Below are 21,057 nucleotides of genomic sequence, written 5' to 3'. Positions count from 1 at the left end.
ACCAGCAGACACTCACTGCCTGGCATCAAGACCCTTTTGCCTCGTTCTGGCAGGTAAAGAGGAGGTGGCGTTGGAAGAGGAAAGGCAGAGGAGCACTGCTGTGAAGACAAGAACAAGCCACGGGCACACACAAGGTGGTAAGAAAGCGACCACGCAAGTTCAAGTGGTGTAACTGGAAATAAACACAGCCTCATCGCCTTCCACATGCAGATTGTGTTATACCACGCAGCCTTCAGCTTTCCTTCAGAAAAAAAAAAAAAAAAACAAGGCATCCATTCATCCATTGCCACTGATCTGAACAATCTCAGCCCCAAAACTGATTTCTCAAAGCAGCATCAGGATTGCCGAATTCCCTTCCCTTTTTAATAGCACCTCTGCAGAAACACAGACTCTGTGGTCTGCAAAACCAGCCTCTATCTGGCTGTGGTTTTTGTGACGGGAGAAAAGAGTACTGGGGAAAAAATAATCATCACAAAGCCCTCAGCAGGATGCTCTTCCAAACCTAGGAGCTCTGAATGTTCAGTCAGCCTGCCAGCACAGCACTGAATCTATTGCAAATTATGTGAAGCCCACAACTTAACCCAGTACAGAGAAAGAATGATGCGTGCCACCTCTTTCTCTATCTTTTCACTTGTCTGTTGTAAGCAGGTGTATAAGGCCAGCTTCCCCTTGTAAATCAACCCAGGAACCGAATCTGTTTCTGGAGGGAAAGCTGGCTCTGGGATAAAAATCCACTTTGGCTCAGCATTAGGAAGTCACAAACAATTCGGTGGAGGACAATTTCTTTCTTCTTGTCTCCCCTTGGCCATGTTGAAGGAAAGCAGCTGAGAAGAGGCAGCAGGGGAAACAGCAGCGCCAGAGCAGAGAAGCTGCAAGTGCTGGGAGAGCCCAGTGCTAGGGGAGGTTCTGGTGCAGGCAGCTCAGCGGGACACCTTAGTGATGCTGGGAGCAGAGATCCTGACATAGCACCAAAGCAGGTGAAGCAGGTTTACTGTGCTGCTGGAAACTCAAACGAGTGTGATTAATGCATCCTTTGATGACGGTCTAGCTAATTAAAGGGGATCCGTAGCTGGGATGCAGTATTTCAGGTATTCTTAGGTATACTGGGTTTTCCCTCTTTGTAACATGTTTCTTCTCTCTCAGGCAGGCTGGGCTGCCCTGAAGAAAGGGAACCCCACATCCTCCTCCCAAAGCTCCCATCACAGCACCCACATCACTCCTCTTCCATCCCCAATGCCTGCAACACACCAAGCAGGCAGGGACTAAACCTTTTGCTGCTCACTTTGCTGATTTCTCTGATGCTGAGCACTAATGCCACAAATCCCTTAAGCACAAACAACACTCTTCCCCAAATGTTTTCCACATGGACACCCCAAAGCCCCCACGAAAAATCCCCTTTTAGCAGGATAAAACCACTGCTGCTCATCTCCAAAATCCTCGAGGGAGGCCGAGTGAGCAAAAAGTTCTTTCCTACAGCAACACTAAACAGAAATTTATAGGTCACAACCTCTCCAAAACAGTCCTGATAACATCTAATTAGCTGCCCTGCTGTGCAACTGCATTTTGTAACAGCAAATCTGACCAGACTGGGAGTGCAAAGGGAATTTCTACTTGAACGTGATAGTTTTCATCCAGTTAAGAGACCTGTTTCACTTCACTGCTTCATGGGATTCCCTGATGTGAATGATCAACAGAGTGGTTTATGAGTTACTGCTGAAATCCATGGCACTTCTATTAGGAAACAATTACAGGGCAGCATGGATTTATCCTCCTCATTTCTTTTTAAACGGCAATACTAGGAATTCTCCCTGCTGCCAGAAGATGGGTGGAGAAGGTAAGAAAAGTTCACATCCCCAGGGACTTTGCGAGAACCAACTCGGACAATACCTTGAGAAGCATTTCCTTCCAGCTACTGTAGATAGCTGTCCTTAACATGCCTTTACCAGGCAGCCAATTTTCCACCGCTGAGTACAATGAGATTTCAAAACACACATGGAATGAGAGCATAAACAGACACAAACATCCACTTAGTGATATAACAAAAGAAAATAAGGGGCAGAATCCCGAGCACCTCTATTTTCTTCCATATAATAAAAGAGCTTGGCACATTAACCACCCTCACTTTCCCCACAGGTGAGGCAGGCAGACCCCAAGCAGCACAAAGCCAGAGCACTCACAGCACATCTGAACACCCTTCTCAGACAGAGGAGAGGCAGCACCAAGGAGTGCCTGTTGGGGCACAGCTCTCTTTTTGCTGTGAATTTTAGGGCTGCTATGGACAGGCTGTGCTGCCTGCACATCCCTGGAGCCGCGTGGTACCCTGCCTCCAGCCCCCGACGGATGTCTAACTTATTTTTGCAAATCTCTGGTGATAAAAACCATGCATGGCATCTTGCTCATTTCCTCCTTCCTACTCAGTTTGCCAAAAACTTGGAGCTCTGCTTTCCCCGCCACATCTACAGAGCAGTACTGTTTGTTCTGCTGGCAGCGACTAACGATGATAATGCACCTCTCTTTTCTGTGTAAAATCCTCTCTAATAACAGAGCAAGACAAAAATGATATTTTGTTCCCAGTTTTGCTAGCCCTGGAGCAACTAGACACCATAATGAAAAAGAAAAAATAAGCCTACTTTTTCTTTCCTGAAATCTCATGTGATTTAAGCCACTAAAATGCAAGCAGGAATTTCATTTTATCCATCAGTGACCACACTCCACTGTCCCTGAGCTACAACTGCCTCTTTGCGAATTCTCTGCACTTAAGAGGAGTCAAGCTGTATGTTTAGGAGCAATCCATCCAGCTTAACATACATACGTGTACACATGCATCTCATACAGACCAACATTTTTTACATTGATTTCCACTAATCACTGAAAAGAACATTCAGTTTCATGTTTGCTCATCTTTGAATAAACAAAGCGAAGGCTGCTGGGCATCCGCAGACAAATGAGACATTACAGATGTAGACAAAACCCATCATCACCCTGAAAGCATTTCTCTTTCAAATTATACAGCCATGCAGGAGCTATTTGGAGCAGAGATTGCTATGCGTGTGTTTAATTCAGCCCAGGCTGCTGGGGGCAGGCTCTGTACTGTCACATTTTCCCTCCATGCATTTGACAATTCAGAAACGTGTGACCTGGTAAGGACAAGTCCTTTGATACATAACACAATACAACTTTTTTTTTCTCCTCTTGCATTTACAGCTTTCATTTCTGAGGACAGGTCTGTTCACACGCAGCATGACTACCTAGAGGACTGCCATTAAAATAAATACACCTGCATCTAAGCAAACACGTGATCCCCCATGGAGCACAAGCATTTGAATCAAATACCATCAGTGCACCAGCTGGACTCATGCTGCCTTCTGTCTGCAGATTTTGCCCCTTTTTGTCTCAGCATATTGGAGACACACGAGCCTGGAGGTAGAAATGACAGCTGCTACAGCGTGAGCACAAAGCTGGAGGAGGTCTGGGCACAAAGGCTGCACCATGCAGCTGAGCTGCTGCACTCACAACATTCAAAACACTACGTACACACACAATGACAGTGTTTGGGAGGTGCAGCACAAACAGCAGTTTGTCAATTAGAGAAATCACAGTATGGTCACTTCTGGTTATAAACATGTGGCATTCATGGAAAGTTCAGAAGAAACCTTACAATGAAAAAAGACAAATATATATATTTCCCAGAAAGAATGTCTTCCCTTCTGCATCTACTAGAGCATATCCATGCAGAAGCTAACAATCTCTCATCTCATACAGCTCCTTGAGCAGGTTCTGTGGCTGCCTGTAGGGAGCTCCTTGCTGCTGGAATTACCTTGTTGGTACAGCTGTAACAGAGCTGCAGCAGTCACACAGCTGCATGAAGAGGAGGAAAAGAAGTCACAAGCACTGGATCAGACAGGGGCAGAACTGAGTGGGAGGCAGGGATGCCCACTTGTGCCCACTAACACCTAATGAGTACCCAAGGAGCTCATAAACAGGGCACCCACCTGGTGTGGAATGCATATAGGACTTGCCTCTCTGGTACCAAGAGGAAGAAAACTGCACAGTATTTTACTGACAGTCATTGGTTTGCCCTTCCCATGTGGATTATATATATATCACTATCCCACTTGCTCTTCTGGAGTACTGGGACAAATAGCTCAACCATTTCCTTTAGGTTAGGTTTTAACTGCGAGAGATACAGGAACCTCCTAATGCTTGACAACACCTCTCAGCTCAGGTAAGCAGAATGGGAAAGCAATCCTCCTCTGCATGCCGTGCACATTCCATGAGCTCTCTGGATGGAAGGCTCCTCACTCTGCTCATCTCAGGGGGTGGTGAGAAGGAGCCAGCCCTGCACGTGACAGTAGCACATGACGGGGGGGAAGTCGTGGTCACAAGCGTGAAAGCCAGCAGACAGACCACACAGCTCCTTCACAGCCGGTTCAGGGCAGTTACCGCAGTTCTCTACCATTTTTCCCCAAAACTTTACCCCCCGTTTTGATTATACGAAGGCTCAGCAGATCAACAGGAAGCCGCACAAAGGAAAGGACTGTCATTTCAAGATGTTGGTGGCTGAAACCATGCTTGTGTATCTAATCAGGCTACAGTTGGGCTGACAGGAAACCTATGGTCGCAGCAGTGCAGCCAGAGGCTTGCACTAACACAGTGCTCAGCAACCCCGGCCTGAAGACACTTGTACCTGCCATCAGTGGCCCATTGAGCATGCAAGGGAAACTGCCTGCTGAGGCTGTTCACACAGGACACGGCCAGCATACCTGAGCAAATCTGCCTAAGGAAGGTTGCTTGCATGGAGATATCATTGGGAGCAACTCAGATCTGCGTATTTATCTGCTCATTCAGAGTCGTGACAAAACCATTTCTTAGGTACCAGTGCAGCCAGAGCTGATGGGAGCCACGAGGAGGATGGAAACACATGGCAAGGATCAAAAGCTGGCAGATGTTTCCGCAGAAATTCATCAAAACCACATGTCAAAGCACCCGTCACACACCGACTGTTGGAGGAGAATGATTCCTAGAAGTGACCACACGTAAAGGGCTTGCACTTCTCCTGTGAAAAAGGATCATAAATCGTGGACACAATGGGAAGAACACTGCAACCTAAGGTCATTGAGCTGCAAGAACAAGTCTGACCCTACCATTATCACAACTATGCATGACAATCTCAGAAGATTTTAAGATTACACCTGCAAATACTTTGAGGATGGGATGCTGGAAAGCCCTTCTGTTCCTAGGACATACAAAACCAGCTGAAGTGAGACATAAAATTAAGGACTAGGCCTGCTCATTGCTTCCACTGGACTTGGTAGTGCAGCTCTTTGTACTTCACCTTCTAAAATGAGCGACTGGTTCGCAATGAAGACAGAAGGAGGAAGAGAAGATTCTGAGAGCTTTACAAAATCTCAAGAATAATAATTCAGGCCTCACTCAAAGCGAGGAGTCATTAAACCAGCAGAAGCCTTCTTCTCAAACCAACAGACAGCATCAATGTGTGGTAACTGCTGAGACACTCACATGCATTTGAGCTGGAAAAATGCACTTGCTTACTACCTGTTCTCATATGCTATTAAGAATCCAAACCCTTTCCGTGTCACTTTTCACACGGCAGTTTTTGAGAGGGATGCTCCTACACCAAATGCACCCATTAAAATGAACAGCAGATTCCCCATGGGGAATAATGGCAGAGAATGGCTGCTCTCTAAACATAAGCTTCTTTGAAAAACTCATTATTTCAATGATTTTTTTGTCACCTTCTCTGTACACAGTATTTTTTAATCCCACTCAAACCATCAGCCTGCACAGAACTCTCCTGCCCACAAAGCACCAGATGTCTACCTTCAGCCTCCCTCGTGTAAGAACAAAACCACATGGGGGACAGTTGGTTTCAATGCTAACATGTCAAGAGGTTCATGCATTAGCTTGTTATTTATGTAAACAGCTTCCTCTAAAACAAGTGATGTTATACAGGACTATAAAGTATTTATTTTAGAAGAGTATAAAGAGCCTTTTTGAATAACTACCATGGAGTACCAGTACAGAAAGCAGGAGGGTAAATAAAACAAATTAATTAGTTAGAACAAGCAATCAAGTAATGCTATAAGTAAGGGCACAGAATCTTGTGCGTGTTTGTTTACATCTAACATGCCATCGCTTTGAGTCCTAAATCGGGCGCTGTCAGCATTACAAATGTACTCCATTCATTATTTGGAAAAATGAAGCAAAGACCTAAAACGAATACTTTCTTTCGGGTTTGTTGTTTTCAGAAAAAAAGGGGTCAACGTGCCTAGGAAGCTCTGGTTGTTTAAGCACACCAGCAATTCACATCTCACACCAAGCTCCATTACAGGCAGCAGCTGTGGAAAGGCAAAGCAGGGAGCTTTGCCTGAGGAGAAATCATCCTCAGCAGAACTTACCCTCTGGCCATAGAATCCAAATGTCTCTGAGAGTCAAGGTTCCTATTTCTAAGATTGCAGAACCTTAGAGTTTTCCAGGATGGCTGAGCCACGGGATATAGTTCCCCTTTCTGAGCACTTAGCTGCATTTTAGATCCATCTTTAAGAAGAATACAGAACTTGAAGAAAAACCTAACAGGGTTTCTCTCCACTGTCTTCTGCATGCTCCCTATGTACTATGGGTTGGGGAAAGGCAAAGAGACACTGCTGGGACTGGGGCTGACCTGCGAGCTATTCCTACCCCAGGCTGGCATTTCTCTTCCCAGAGAATCAGTGGGTGAAACATGAAGTTTTGCTGAAGACTCCAGCCCTGACTGCTCTCCAGATACAGCTCCTCCTCTGGAAAGAACAGACTTCTTCCTCATCCAGTCACTTCCTCGAGGCCCTGTCTGTCCTGCTATCAAAGGAAAAGCTTCTCCCACCAAACCCTTAACTTCACTGAGAGCTCTCCTAATCTCCATACTATCACTCCTTGACTGCTTCTAAGCAAGCCCTACCTCCCCGAAAAGAAAATCCAGAGGACTAGATGTCTCTAGGACACAATTACCCTTTCCATAGATAATCAGAAATTATCGCATGGGAATTAATTATCAAGGTAATCAGAGATAATATTGCAAGCACCAGCTGTCAGCCTGCTCTGCACAAAAACTACGACATCCTGGCAGTACCACAGACACAGACCACAAAAGCAACAAAAAGCAACCTGGAATGTGAGACTGCCGTTCCCCCATCATGATTTCAGGAGTCAGAAAATAGCTCCCACAAATACAGATGTCCTCATTCATCCCGGTGGACGTTAAGTTTTGGCTTCAGAAAAAATGGTCTGGCATTAAGAAGAATGAAAAATCAACAGTCAAAGCTGAAATGAGCACAACTATCTGCTTAGAGACACCCTTTGTTAAGCATAATTAGCACCAGATGAGAAGTTTTATTAGCCTCAGACATTGCTAATTATTTTCTGTTGTGACCATAAACATTCATCTGCATAGCATTAGCCTATCACCCACAGTAAACGATATCGTGCTTGTGATGAACCAGGCTCAGGTTGAGATCAAAACCACTTGGGAACAGTGATGAAGTAGTGTTCAAAGCTGCAAAGTGCCAGGAATGCTCCCTTGTGTGCCTCACCCCTCTGTGATGTTTTGAATCTGTTCTGACAATTAAAGGTTAATGACTTTAAACACTAAGACTAGACCATGCAACAAAACACATGGGAACATAGATAAACTGACATTTACACGGCACTTAAATGGACATATTACAGCATAAGCTTAATTGTGTAAAAATTCCCTAATAAAAGCCCCACCAAAATAAACTACTTAATAGAGAATGACATTTGGGGGTGGAGAAACATGAGTCAGTAGAAGCACTTCTAAAATGAGAAAGTGCTTCTAAAAACTTGAAAACAGAAAAGCTGCCCCAGTGAGCAATAAATACCGAATTTCCATTTCGTAGAGTTTTGCATTTTGGGAATCACTGACAAAATGGAACAGCTTGGCTTTAAACCAAGTTACAAGTGGGAAAATACAGGTTCTCTCTAAATTGGTTTATAAGGGAAGATAAAAACATAGAATTTAGTGACTCTAGACTGTAGAGATATTAATGAAGAGCACCAAGCTTGAGTAACTCTTGTGAGTTATTAAAAAAAAAGAATTCCAGAAAAGCAAGGATATAGACTATGGTCTCTGACTCTAGGCACAAGAACTCCTCTAAAATGAATTAAAGCATGATATCATAGTGATAAGACTGAAGAAACATATCGTACAAGCGGAAAAAAAAGTGAAGGAAATAATTCTGCAGGAAATGTCATAAAAATCTGAACAACACAGTGCCTATTGGAAGCCAAACGGGCATCAAATACAAGAAACCAGTGTTTATTCCCTCCCTTCTGGAAGCTGAGATACAGATAATTGATTCTACTGAAGAATCATTTTGTCATCAATCCCCAATTAAACTTGCACTGCCCTGAGATTCAGATAAGAAGGAACAGCAAAATAAATGTTATCTGTGAAGTTGCTCACAAATCCACTCTTAACAGTGTTGAGGGTTGTTAGAGGGTCATTGGATATACCTAGAAATAAAAGAGAGAGCAGTAGCTCACTGACAACCCTCAGGTCCAAGGCTCTGAGCTATCTGCATAACTCCTTCCCTACAGTTTCTACAAGATGGGCAGCAGGGTGCCCTGTGCCACAGCAAAGCTCTGATCAGCAGCTTTCCCCAGGTTCAGCATCCTTTCATTCCCCAGGAGGGGAATGTGCAGCCAAGAAGAGATGAAGCAGTGTCTGAACACGCTTCCTAGACTGTGAGACCAAGTGGAAAATATTTACCCGATTTTTTTTTTTAATCCCACTTCCCTGTACAAGCTGCCAAAAAAGCAACCGGTCCCCTTTTGGGAGGTAATCGTTCCTTGCAGAAGGGAGCTGCTCTTCCCCAGGTTTATAGAGGTCAGAAGCAAAGCAGCTGCTACCCAAAGCTGTGCAGAGGTCCCAGCCCTTGCAGTTCTGGTACAGAGCTAAAGCAGAATGCAGGAGGACAGGCAGGCTTCAGAAGGAAGTTGTTTTATTTTTTTTAGAAGAGTTGATAATCTGTAACTATTTCAGAGCAAAGTTGAAATGCTTGTAATGAAGTAACTGAAAGGTTTGGCTCCTTGGACTGGCAAAAGAAAGCACACCTCCAGGTTCTTCTGGTTCAACTCCAAAGCGCGCCTCTTGGACTGGGCATTCAACAGCATGTGAAGGGGGGAAAATTCTGTCCAAACAGGTGTTTCCTGGGAGACCTTTGACCAAGCTCTTCCAAGCTAAGCTGTTTGAATACTTTGGAGAAGCCCCATGTCTCACACCATCTGTTGGCAAGTCACAAGTCTGGGCAGACCACAGGTTTTGTCAGCCCAAGGACTCTGAAATTCTGCCTCTTGCACAGGAAGGCCATCATTTTTCTCGCATTTTTCCTTTGGCAGTACACAGGACTGCAGGCATGAGAAGATGCTTTCAGCCACCCATGCACCACCACCTCTTGTGGACAATCTGCCCCACAGAACTCGGCCTGTGAGGTATTTGGTAGAAGAGCTCAGCACTTCTGAGCGCCCAGGCTGCAGGTGAAGAACACAGCAATGGGTTGAGCCCACAGGCCCAACTAACTCGGGCTTCCTTCAGGAAGAATACATCCCATGACAGGAGATTAGCTGTCCCATGACTACATAACCCACACAGCAGCATGTCTAATGGGGTGAACGAGTTCTCTTAAACCTCAGCTGCTGTTTGCTTGAAGAGCAGAAGCTAACCCTCCCGGAGCAGGGCCTGTTTCAGGCAGCTCCGCAGGTGACGACGGCACAACCTTGTTTCCCCAAGCACCTTCCTGGTTATGACTTCCTCCCCTGAGACACTCTTTTAATCTCGAGTCCCATTGTTGTTTCTCAGTTCCTGAGCTGAGAGTCCCTCTGTAAAACCACTTTGGGTTAGCTCAGAGGATTCCGGGTCCAGAAGCCAAAAGGCTCCGTCCTCATCTCACGACCAACATATTTACAGTGTGGTGACTTCTCACAGATAACTTTCTTCTGCCCTTTACTCTCCACGAGCACCCCAACATCTATCTGACCAACAGCATTTAGGAATTATTAGAGAACCTTTCGTTCCAAAAGAGTGCCAGAACAGTGTGAAAAGGGAACTACAGCATGCTCTGCCCTTTAAAGATTGCAAGTGTTTAATCCAAAATGCTTGTGTCATATAGAACACCTTCCCAAAATAGCTTGCTGACATACACAGGGTGACCAAACCAAATGTCCAAAGCAACAGACCAGCCTGCAGTAATAACAGCTTCTGAGGAGGTCTCAACAACAGCAGGAGACAAACCAAACACTTAACAAGATGTGTTCAGAAGCAAAGTAGCTGTCTCTTCATTTTTTTCCCCACGTATTTCGCTCAATTTAACAAGTACTGCCAAGCCAAATTCTACCCGAGGTCTTGGAGGAATACAAAGCAATGAATTGTAGGTAGCAACTTTGAACAAACCCTGGGAAGCTGAGGGAGATAGTCCTTCTTCATCACTGCTTCTCTGTGGCTGCTTGTTTTGCATTTTAAACCAATGAGACTGCTCCCAGTGGCAAAAGTAAGCCTGTAAGTGACAATCCACCATTACTCAGACCCACTACCTGTGGGGACAAATAATAACAGCAAGCTGATTTTTTTACTTTTACTTTTTTTTTTTTTTTTAAATAGGAATGGCTTTTCCAGCAGTTTCAAGTAGGCCCCGATGTTACCAGGTTTTAATATGATAATCTGGAGGACTCTGGAAAGCACAGAGGTTTTGGAGAAAAGGAAGGTTTCTGTTTGTTTTTATTATAAATTTAAACTTTGCTCCCCTCCCCCTAATGCCTCCTCACTCACTCAGATCAGGCTGGGTATCCCATTGGAAAGTTCCACAAAAGGCTAAAAGAACAGAAGGCAAATTTCTCCCTTTTTCCCTTTTTTTTTTTTTTTTTTTTTTTCCTGCTTGATGAGTGTTGTTAACAGCAGGACAGATTTAAATGGAATCTCAGACTGGCATCTTGCTGACCTCAATCCCAGCTGGCTAAACCTTCGTAACACTGCTGTCCTTGGCATCTAACAGAGAGCAGACATCAATTTAACTGATTGACTGCAAAACTGTGAATCTGGTATGAGGAACTAGATCCATTCCACTGCCTTGCATACTGGATAAAAGACTGCTTTATTTCTCTCTCTCTCCTCCTAGTACTTCATCTACAGTAGCAGGCTTGATACATCCATCAGCGCACAACAACTCCTCTGAGGCTGCTGTGCTCACAGGACTGTGTGCACCACACGCAGTTCATTTTGGAGAGAAATGCTTCTGCTTCCTCCAGAGACATCTGTTTTAAAGGGACCTTCAGGTTTTTAAAGTGCATGCCAAACCATCACACCACTTCTTTATCAGGAAAGGCCTTCCCCCCCCCCCCCCCCCCGTTTTTTTTTTTTTTTTTAATTAAGGCAGAACAGCAGAAGGTCGCAAATCTTATGTTAACAAACAGCCAAGTTCAAAACCGGTTCAAACAACTATGATACAACTCATAAAATAATTATACACACCTGCAACACAAATAGAACATAACAGAACAGAGTCCATTACCTGTGCACGTGTCAATTTGACTATCGTCTGTTTTCCACTCCAGTAGCTCACTGGGGGACTGCTCCCCTCTTCGATTTATTATCTTTGAAAAGCCACTTGAGAGAGTTGAGAAGATGCCACGGACAAAATAGCCATGCTGCTCACAATCCACAGAGCGCACTGCCTGCAGAAAGGGCTTGGCATTCCTGCTTGCAGACTGCGGCACGGGTTCAGACAGAGAGCGGTTGAAGGGAACCCGCGGCGATCTGGTCCTTGCCTGGAAAAGCATCTCTGTTGAATCTTGTTGGAGATCTTCGGTGCTGGTAGCATCCATGCTCGTAGAACTTTTGACAAGACTCGAATCGTTACCTTCCCCTCTAAGGCTGCAAGAGCGCGCTCTTTTGCTTATCCTCCAGGGAAGACGAGGATGAGTTTGCCACCTGTAGGCTCCGAGCGCTTTCTCTGGGTCCAAAACCATTTGTTTGCTCATTTTCTTGCTTCTCATTCGGTGGTGCCAATGATAGTCCTTCAAGGCAGCAGTGCCAGCATCTTGTTCTGATAAAGACCTCCTAAAGGCCCTGGGAGAGAGACTGTAATACTTTTTAAAAGCACTCATCTTCCAGCTCTTGAATTCCAGATTTCAACTTACATCTCTCATCACTCAGAAGTCACATAGCTGTAGTTCCTGGCTCAGCATTTTCATGCCCAAATCATCTTCGCTGCCGCGACCAAAGGACAGCAGAGGTTCTTCCTGAAGAGCCTGAGCATCAATCCCAGCAATTCCTACATCTCAGCAAGGAGGACAAGCCCACACCTACAGCAAGCCGCTCTCCAATGCCGCACTCAGCCTCACTATGCCTGCTGCTGCTTCCTGCATTGTCGCAGCTCTGCACCGAGCTCGCAGGAAATGACTAAAAGAACCCAGCCATAAAAACCCACAGTGGTGATCTGCACCAATCACACTTCACTTTTTTTTTGGTAGACATTAAAGATTTGGTTAAACAAAGGGGAAAAAAAAAAAGAATGTGAAAGTAGAGTCACAGCTCTAGAGCCACAGCAGTCTCCAAAAAGTGTTAAAATTGCAATGTTCTGCTGAGGAGCATGCACATTATGTTCTTCAGTTAAAGAGGACTGTACATCAAATAGAGCAAGACAACATAAAGGCAATCCTTAGAGTTTATATTTACCACAAGAACCTTGCATCACCCCAGAGTTTCCTTCTAAAGAGCAGTAAAATACTCAGAGTCATCACAATTGGGTGCTGGAAGCTTCACAGAGAAAAGGCGAGGAATGGAGTAAGGAGAAGGAATGCTGTAACTTAATATAGCAAGATTGTAAATACACCAAAGGCAAATAAGTAAAGGGGAGGAGAAAGAGCAGAGGGTGGGTGGGACTTCATCCATCATGCACTGAAGCAGAGGTTGGGAAAGCCTTCAGGCATTATTCTCCAGCCAACAGAACATGATAGAGGGCATCTCTTTTTCCTTCTTCCTTCCTTTCAAAAAAAAAAAAAAAAAAAAAAAAAAAAAAAAAAAAAAAGAAAAGAAAAAATAAAAAGAAAAGGGCTTTATTTTCATATATCTAGTTGGAATAAGAAGGGTGGAAAAAATAGTCCTATCTGCTTAATCGAGAGGAAAAAAAATCCCCTCGCCTTCTCTACAATTTAAGAAACAGCTGACTGTTTTAAAATCTCACAAAGAAAATATCTGCTGGTGAACTCAGAGCATGCTTGCCAAGTTTTAGACCAGAACACTTAAATCTCAAGTCTACTAAAATCCCTGAAAATAGGAGGTTTATAATGGAAACGCTGACAGACCCTTGGCAATCAAGTGACAATGAAAACCACTTCTCTGGTTAAATAAAATGATAATCTGCTCTGGCAGACCAATAAAGCTTAACTGACCCACTATGGGATCCCGCCTTTAAGTTCTGACAGCATTCATCAGCCAAAGTACATTCCTGACAGCTGCAGATGCAAAACTTCCTTCCTTCTGTATGTGTATCGAAGAGGGTGTAACTGTACAGAGGCTGCTTGAAGCTGAGACACTGCATTACGAATTTTGCATCAAAACCACTGAAGCTGACTCTTCTCCTTCATTGGAGTTGTGCTGCTCAATACACAAGCCCTCAATGGTAACACATACATAAACAAAAGCTCTGCTGCAGTTTCCATACAGGGTAAGGATCCTCGGGGAGGCACAAGGCTGAGTGCTCCAGCACGACAATGAGATGGAGAACTCACCAGGAAAAAACTTAGCTTGCTCCTCTCCAAGCAAACCGGGAAACATCTGATTTTTGATCCCAGACATTGCTGAAAATGTGATGCAGCTCATCTTGTCCAATGGACTCAATCCTTTGTGTCGAGGTCTTATAAATAATTCCCAACTTGACCCTTACCAATCACTGATAGTTTTTCTCCTCCCTCTCACAGGGTACAGAAACACGGGAGCCTGTGGTGCTGAAGACTGAGGCAAAGACAGCATTAAGCACCAAGACCGTTTCTGCTGTTACTTGGTCACCAACCTCTTTCAGCAGTGAATCTTGGTTTTCTTGTAGAGCCTGTGGTAACATAAGCAGCAACAACCCTTTGAACAAATGCTTTGAATTACCCAGTCTGGTAAAATAGGCTTTATGGAACTTTAGAAATAAGTGTAAGTAGATCTGACAGACGACGCTGTGGTTCATTCTAATGGCACAAGCCACAATCAGCAGAGAAAACTGAGAATGTGTGGTAGGTTTCTGGCCAGCCCTGCAAGACTTGCACAAGGTTTCCACTAACACATGTGCACCAACTTTTGGGAGCACACAAGGGCAGGAGAGGACAACACAGACAGCTGGTATAGTAGCTGAAGTCTTCCTGGGATCTGCTTGCTGCAGATTTCCAGCATGCTTTGTAGCAGCTACTGAGCTGAGCACTGACATAAAGCATGTTTTTTGCAACAGGGCTTTAAAGCACGTGTGCTGGATCAGAGGATTGGGTACGACCAACATCAGTGACTCAGATCAGACAGTCCACCACCAGTTACAGCAACATTATTCTAATGCAGGACTTCAGCCTCGCAGCAGCATGGACAGAAGGGAAGCTAAGGTGGGACGTTGGCCTTGGCATGCAGCCACCGGTGATCACAGAGCTGCTCTGATCCTGTGTCACCTTCACATCCTTACCCTGTGGGAACCCAAAAAGTAAGACTGTTTCACAACCCTGTTACGCAGATTGTGAGCACAGATCTCTCATCTCCAGAGAGGGAACACACAGACACCAGCAGGGTACCAACTTACAGACTGTCACACCATGCAAAACCCCTTATGAGTGAATTTCCACTTTAAATCCTTGTTATCAGTGTGGCCAGGGCTTGGGCAGCAGTTCTATATGGAACTCACACAAAAACACAGGCTTCATTAAGCACTCAACAAGGAGCTCGAGAACATCAAAGCCACAGTTTAAGCTCAAATAATGTCAGAAAGGTCTTTGCTTTCAACTTTTGATTTCATTTTTGATTTCTTGTCGCCATTGCTCAGATGAACACGTTCCTTGATCAAAGAAAAAGATTGCCTTCACTGAGCAGGGATCTCCCTGGGTGCTACACAGGGGACAAAATGGTCTTTCTCAAAGGAGCTCTAAATAAGGCATGAGGCTTGCACGTTATTGATATAAAACCACTGACACACAAGTTTGCTTAGTCTACAAACTAGCCAATTCTTTTAAACTGTTAACTCAAATATTTTAGCTTGGGCTCCAAGTCAAACCGGATCCTTTCTTCCTTCTGCACATCAAACACAGACAGGATAAGGCCCAAACAAAGCCTTCATCTATCCTCACCCAACATCACCCAGGTAAAACCTCACTTGGCTTCAGCATCTCGTTTCCAAGTGAGATGCAAAAAGGTAATCCATGTAACAGAGCCACTCGCTCCTTGATCCAAGGTCCCTGTGTGAAAGCTCGAGTTGTTTCGGAGCAGCAGCTTATCTAGGGAAGCATTTGCACAGTCAGCTATCACAAAGCAGTCACCTTGCCCAGTGACTGCTGGCACACCGCACAGTCACCAACCACACAGAGCCACCCACTCGGCCGCCAGCAGGGAAAATAATTGCACAGGAGGAAAGGAGCTTGTCAATTTGCTGGAATATTTTCACTCATGCTCCTGCTTTTATTACCTACTGCATAAAAACATGCTCCTCGACTGGCAAATTTTCTTCAAGGTGTTGGCTTTTTTTTTTTGCTTCGGTATGCTTGCAGATCATTGTGCCACATCATTCATTAAGCCTTTTCAGAAAATTACTATTTTCTTCCTAACAATCAAGTCACTTAATCATCTGATTTGACATGTTTAACAGCATATATTTCGCTGTTCCTAGATATCTAAGTAATTTATGCCAAAAATGCAGATTTGCTAGACTGAAATATAACTGTATTCCAGCTTTAGCATTACATTGGGTAAACAATCTTGCCTAAATTTATAACAACATTTCACAGAAAACTGACACAAGCAGCATTACGTTTTCACTGAGCATACGAAGATAATTCTTTGGCAGCAGACTCCTGTGTGGGAAGTCCTCTCTCCACCATTCAGCTTTCCAAAAATCCTACACAGCTCTGCTGCATGGAGTTCAGAAATCCCTCACGCTATCCGCTGCTTAATAAATACCAGCAGCCAATTAAAAAATAATAACAACAGAGAAAACAAAAGCAGCATTGCCAAGCAGCTGGAGGGAGAATGTGTCTCTGATGACAAAAACTTTTAACACTGCCTCGCTCGGAAAGCTGTCTTGTGTTTGAATAAAGGCACGCGCTAAAGCGCAACGTTTGGGTTCATCTTTAGTACAGCTTACACCGAGAAAAAGATGAATTGAAACCTTCCATGATTGAACTACTCCATTTAAAATTAGTTTTGGACCAAGCACAAACTTACCAGCTTCTCATTTTCTAAAATATTTTCCAGGAGGGGGAAGTGGGGGTAGAGCAGAGTGAAATGAAAGAAGAAGAAAGCACCAAACCCCTACCGCCATCCCTGAAGGCTCATTCTCCATACTTGGGACTTTGACCAAGTCCTCTCCTTGAAATCACAACCACAGAGGTACAGAAAGTCTTTGCGGAAGATTCCAGGTTGCATTCCCAGCTACCAGCTAACAAATGGGTTCTTCAGTGCATGGAGAAGTGAATCACATTGCACCCCACATCCTCCCCCGACTAACCACAAGTGATTGGGCTGGTCAGCCACCCGACTTTTCAGCCCGGATCCCTTTAGCGCCTTTCCCCTTCAGCACCAGTCCAACGCTCACCACATTGACACCATCCATGGAGAAGTAATCAATATATAAAGCAGAAATCATCACAAAACTCTTCCAGTTGATCCAATTTGACACTTAGCTAAACAGCACAGCAGAAGATGAAAGATTTTTCCTTCCCTTTAAATTACAGACTTTTCAAACTATTAAGTTCTGTTTATGCGAGGCTTAGTAATTAATGACTTAACATCCCCTTCCCATCCCCTATCACCAACACGCATCTGTTTCCCCCCCACCAACATTTCCTGCAGGTGAGTATCACTTCTCCTTGGAATTGCACGCACCCATGTACCTGACTACTTCATGCTTAGTGCACTGTGTTACACAGAGAACAAACAAAATGGTATCTCTGTAGCATTTGGGATCACAGTGACTCGAAGACTGAGGCTTGCTGAAACTAGAATGGGTACGTCTAGAATACTGATAGTTTACTGAGTCCAAATTAGAGTCCCCAAGAGCAAGAGCCGGGAATGTGCCTCAGTGACTGCACAGGAAGCTCACCAGTCCCAGAACCTGTCCCAAAAACACAGGTTGCTCTCCCTAGCACTATGCTGAGAATGCAGTGCATCTACAAATGAGCTAAATAGTGACACTGGCACATCTACATACCAGACAGCATCTATTTTTTATTATCTGTTGTGACACTCCTGTGCTGAGGCACCCTGTAACTGCTGTACTGCCATCACATTGCATTTCCAAGTCCTATCTTCACTACAGCAAAAGATAGATAACCACCAACTCAAACATGCATGATGAGGAGGGACGGCGGTCTGCTTTCTGAAGGAAGGTAGTGAAAAGGTCCTAAACACATCTGCTCTCTAACCTCCTTGCAAAACTTCTGCCATTGCCCTGCTGATACAGACTTGGAGGAGGTTTTTCCACACAAAGGGTGGTGAGGCACTGGAACAGGTTGCCCAAGGAGGTCTTGGATGCCCCATCCCTGGAGGCATTCAAGGCCAGGCTGGATGAGCCTGGTCTGCTGATTGGCAACCCTGCACATAGCAGGGTGGTTGAAACTAGATGATCATTACGGCCTTTTTCAACACAGGCCATTCTATGATTCCATGAAATTCCCCACTTGAAAGTTTCCTGCCTTCCTTTTTCCATGCTGTTCCTGTGAACCAAGTGAGAAGCTGCTACAGCCCCAACAACTGAGCAGAGACTGATTATACAGATTTATGAGACGCTGGGCTCTGGATCAGTGCCAAGAAAAGTTAGTAAGAAAATCCCATTTCAGTACATCAAGAACAAACCTGTAGAACGGCGATGCCAGATTTTAATTTCACTAGCAATCTTCTTTGTTGTCGACAAAACATGGCTCGTGCCAAGATTTGAGGGCCATAAAAACGTACCTGCAGACGCCAGCTAAGTGCGCTCAGAAGCGCAGCAAGCCCACACACAGCTGTGAGCAACAGCACTCCAAGCAGCCACGTATTTTGGAAACACGTGCTGGTGCAAATAAACAAACATATAACCTGAAGGCAAATACTGGCAACTATTCTGCAGCACAGAAAGAACAGCAAAAAGATTCATTGGTGTTGACTGGCAGCACTGCCTTCTAGTTTACAGAGCTGCAGCCACAAGTCTCTGGGCTGGACAAGCCTGAAATCCTTAGCAGTGAGTGACAGCTGTCCTGCAGGGCTGGCTCCTCTGGGCTTACCATGCTAGGAAGCCACTGACGCACACAGGGTTTAGAGTGAAGAGGAAATCCTTCTGAACTACTGATGCTGAATTTCAGCTCCTGAAGGAAGACAAGATCATTAACTAACTTCACTGATAATTTTTGCAGGACTATCTTTTGACTATTAAAAAAAAAAAAAAATCCCAAAAACCAAACCTCCTTATTCTCTAACATCCAATTCTTCAAGCCTATAGATCGGGCTAAGCATCCCTTTAAGCATCATAAGCAACCCCCTGATTCACCTTTTTAATGGTGCTGCTTTTCAACAAGCAAATTTACCTTCCCATCCCCCAATTTTTTTTAGAATTGAAGTGTTCAAGATTTTTGTCAAGATTAAAAAAAAGAGAAGCATTATTCTTGCAACCTTTTTACTAGAACGCAGCATTGCTCAATTCTGCCACAGCATGAATCAAACTAAGTGCAACCTTAACATAGCTAAGAGGAAAAGTAATCACACTATTTAGGAAAGCTAACGCATAAACATCTCAACAATGGCCTTGGCAACTGTGCTCAAATAGCAGATGTATATATTCAAGCTTTTCACCCTTTATTTTTATAGAACTGTCAAGGACCACATCCTCAGTGCACACTGCTGCAAAAAAAAAAAAAAAAAAAAAAAAAAAAAACCACAGCAAAAAAACAAAAGAAAAACCAACAAAAAAACAGGACCTATATCAGCTTTGGTATTCAAATATAGGCTGATTGAGGACAAGGGGAGGAAAAAAAGTGGTGAGCATGTTACTAGCAGGCCACGTGAGAGCCCATCTTGCAGCCCAAAAGAAGGTAGCCTGCAGCTCCCAGCCACCTAAGCAGCAGCCATGCAACCCTCTTCTTCCCTGGGCACACAGGGGAAGGCTGAATATAAATCTTCATACACATCCATATTTATAATTAGAAAAAAAAAGATGATTCAGAAGGCTTTCTTCTGATGACTAACTAGTAACTTGGTTCATGATTTCATTCTATACATTTTTTCCTACGTGCTTCCTACATTCGTTGGCCTTTTTTTGTTCTCTTCCCTAAAACAGCCTTAGAATGAACAAACAACCTTTATTTCATCAAGTCCTTCATGCAATGCTAGCCCTGTAAATTTTAAAACACTGCCTTATTATTTTATTATTTAAAATACTGGAAATCCTGCAGGAAAGCCAACGATCAGCAAGAGACAGCCACCAGTAATCTGCAATACTCTCCAGCATCACTGTATATCAGCACACTACTATGGGATAAACAAGGAACAAACTTCAGCAACATTGCAAGAAAGACACTGAGGTCCTGGAGCGTGACCAGAGAAGGGCAGAAGTGCTGTGAAGGGGTACAAGTGAGATGTGGAACAGCTGAGGGAATGCAATGGGGCAGCGTGGAGGAGAGGAGATCAGGGGAGACCTCATCACTCTCCAACTGCCTGAAGGGAGGCTGTGGCGAGGTGAGCCTCTGCTCCAGGGTAACAATGATAGGACAGCCAAACTAGCAATGCTTCTTAAAAGCTCAGTCAGTGAAAAAGCTTTCACAACCCAAAACATACTGTAGTATTCAGCACCCAAGATGAACTTCTATAGAATCCATGCATCAAGAAGCATCAGCACATAAGTCTAATTTCTGAAATCACCAAAGCCACACGTGAGCTTCTGGTAAGCTTTGTGTCCTGTCTGCACAGGGGCTCACGCAGCCCTGACATTCAGCAGTATTTGTACCTGTCAGACCAACCACAAGCAGTGCTCTGAACCTGCACACACAAGTATTAGAAGCATTTGCTCAGGACTGGCAGTAAGAGCTGGCTGTGCAACCAACAGGAGGAACACACAAATCCAAATCAATTTCAGGCTCCAAAGTTAGGCAGTGAAACTCCTTGAGCTGCAGGAGAATTAGCCTAACACCCAAATCACAGCCCTTCCAGATCATATAATAAAATCAGCAAACTAAAGTGCAACAATTGATAGTAAATCAGAGCTGTGCATGAGTTCCATATTAAACCTTCATCATATTATAAACAAGGAGGAGAAAAAAAGAAGTGAGGAAAGAAAAAGAGCAGTTATTCAATGGCAATGGCCTTCTGACCAGAAACGTTCCCTACAGTCCACGCAAAAGAACAGCGGTGCAAAAGCCAAGGGCTCAGCAAGGCCAGGTTGGATGGGCCCTGGGCAATATGATCTGGTGGCTGGCAACCCTGCCTGTGTCAAGGGGGTTGGAATTTGATGATCCTTGTGGTTCCTTCCAATCCAGGCTATCCTACGAAAGTGTGGACATGAGCATGGATCAGCGCTGGGACCTTGGTACTAGCAGCAGCGTGAAGCACACCTTGTAGAAATTGTGTTTGATGGCAGAGTATGAAAGAGGCACTCCTAAAAAAGAGAAAGATGTGGGATAATATCAAGTTTTGAAGAGAGAAGAACAAAGGATGGAAGGACAGAACAAAGAGTAGATGGAAGGATGGAAGGAAATGTCTCTTAGAACCTAATTATGGAACAAATTTGTGACAGATGCACACACCTAAGAGACTAAAAAGAATTGGATATTGCGAGAAAAGAATCA

The 21,057-nt window shown here is 44.3% G+C and overlaps 2 protein-coding genes across 2 annotated transcripts in view; both read right to left on the bottom strand.

The window, feature by feature from the left end:
* The window catches only part of LOC122180995 (ras GTPase-activating protein nGAP-like), a 153,632-nt gene that overhangs the window by 93,116 nt on the left and 39,459 nt on the right, over positions 1–21,057 (bottom strand).
* Positions 9,080–13,479, bottom strand: LOC122180996. The gene is made up of 3 exons (XM_042873057.1): positions 13,462–13,479; positions 11,580–13,053; positions 9,080–10,568 (listed from the first exon to the last, which is right to left on the bottom strand). The coding sequence occupies exons 2-3, from the start codon at positions 12,172–12,174 to the stop codon at positions 10,531–10,533; spliced, it is 633 nt and encodes a 210-aa protein (XP_042728991.1). The 5' UTR covers positions 12,175–13,053; positions 13,462–13,479; the 3' UTR covers positions 9,080–10,530.

Source organism: Lagopus leucura, unplaced genomic scaffold, assembly GCF_019238085.1.
Source record: "Lagopus leucura isolate 7727_CA_CO unplaced genomic scaffold, USGS_WTPT01 Super-Scaffold_100009, whole genome shotgun sequence".
NCBI lineage: Eukaryota > Metazoa > Chordata > Aves > Galliformes > Phasianidae > Lagopus > Lagopus leucura.
Note: the sequence above shows the minus strand (reverse complement) of the source record. Positions and strands in the feature narration are given on the sequence as shown.

Coding starts and splice junctions, on each gene's coding strand:
- LOC122180996 (XM_042873057.1), bottom strand. CDS start 12,174: ATGAGTGCTTTTAAAAAGTATTACAGTCTCTCTCCCAGGGCCTTTAGG. Junction 10,569..11,579: donor TCAAATTGACACGTGCACAG/GTAATGGACTCT, acceptor TGTCACTTACAG/GCTTACTTTTGCCACTGGGA.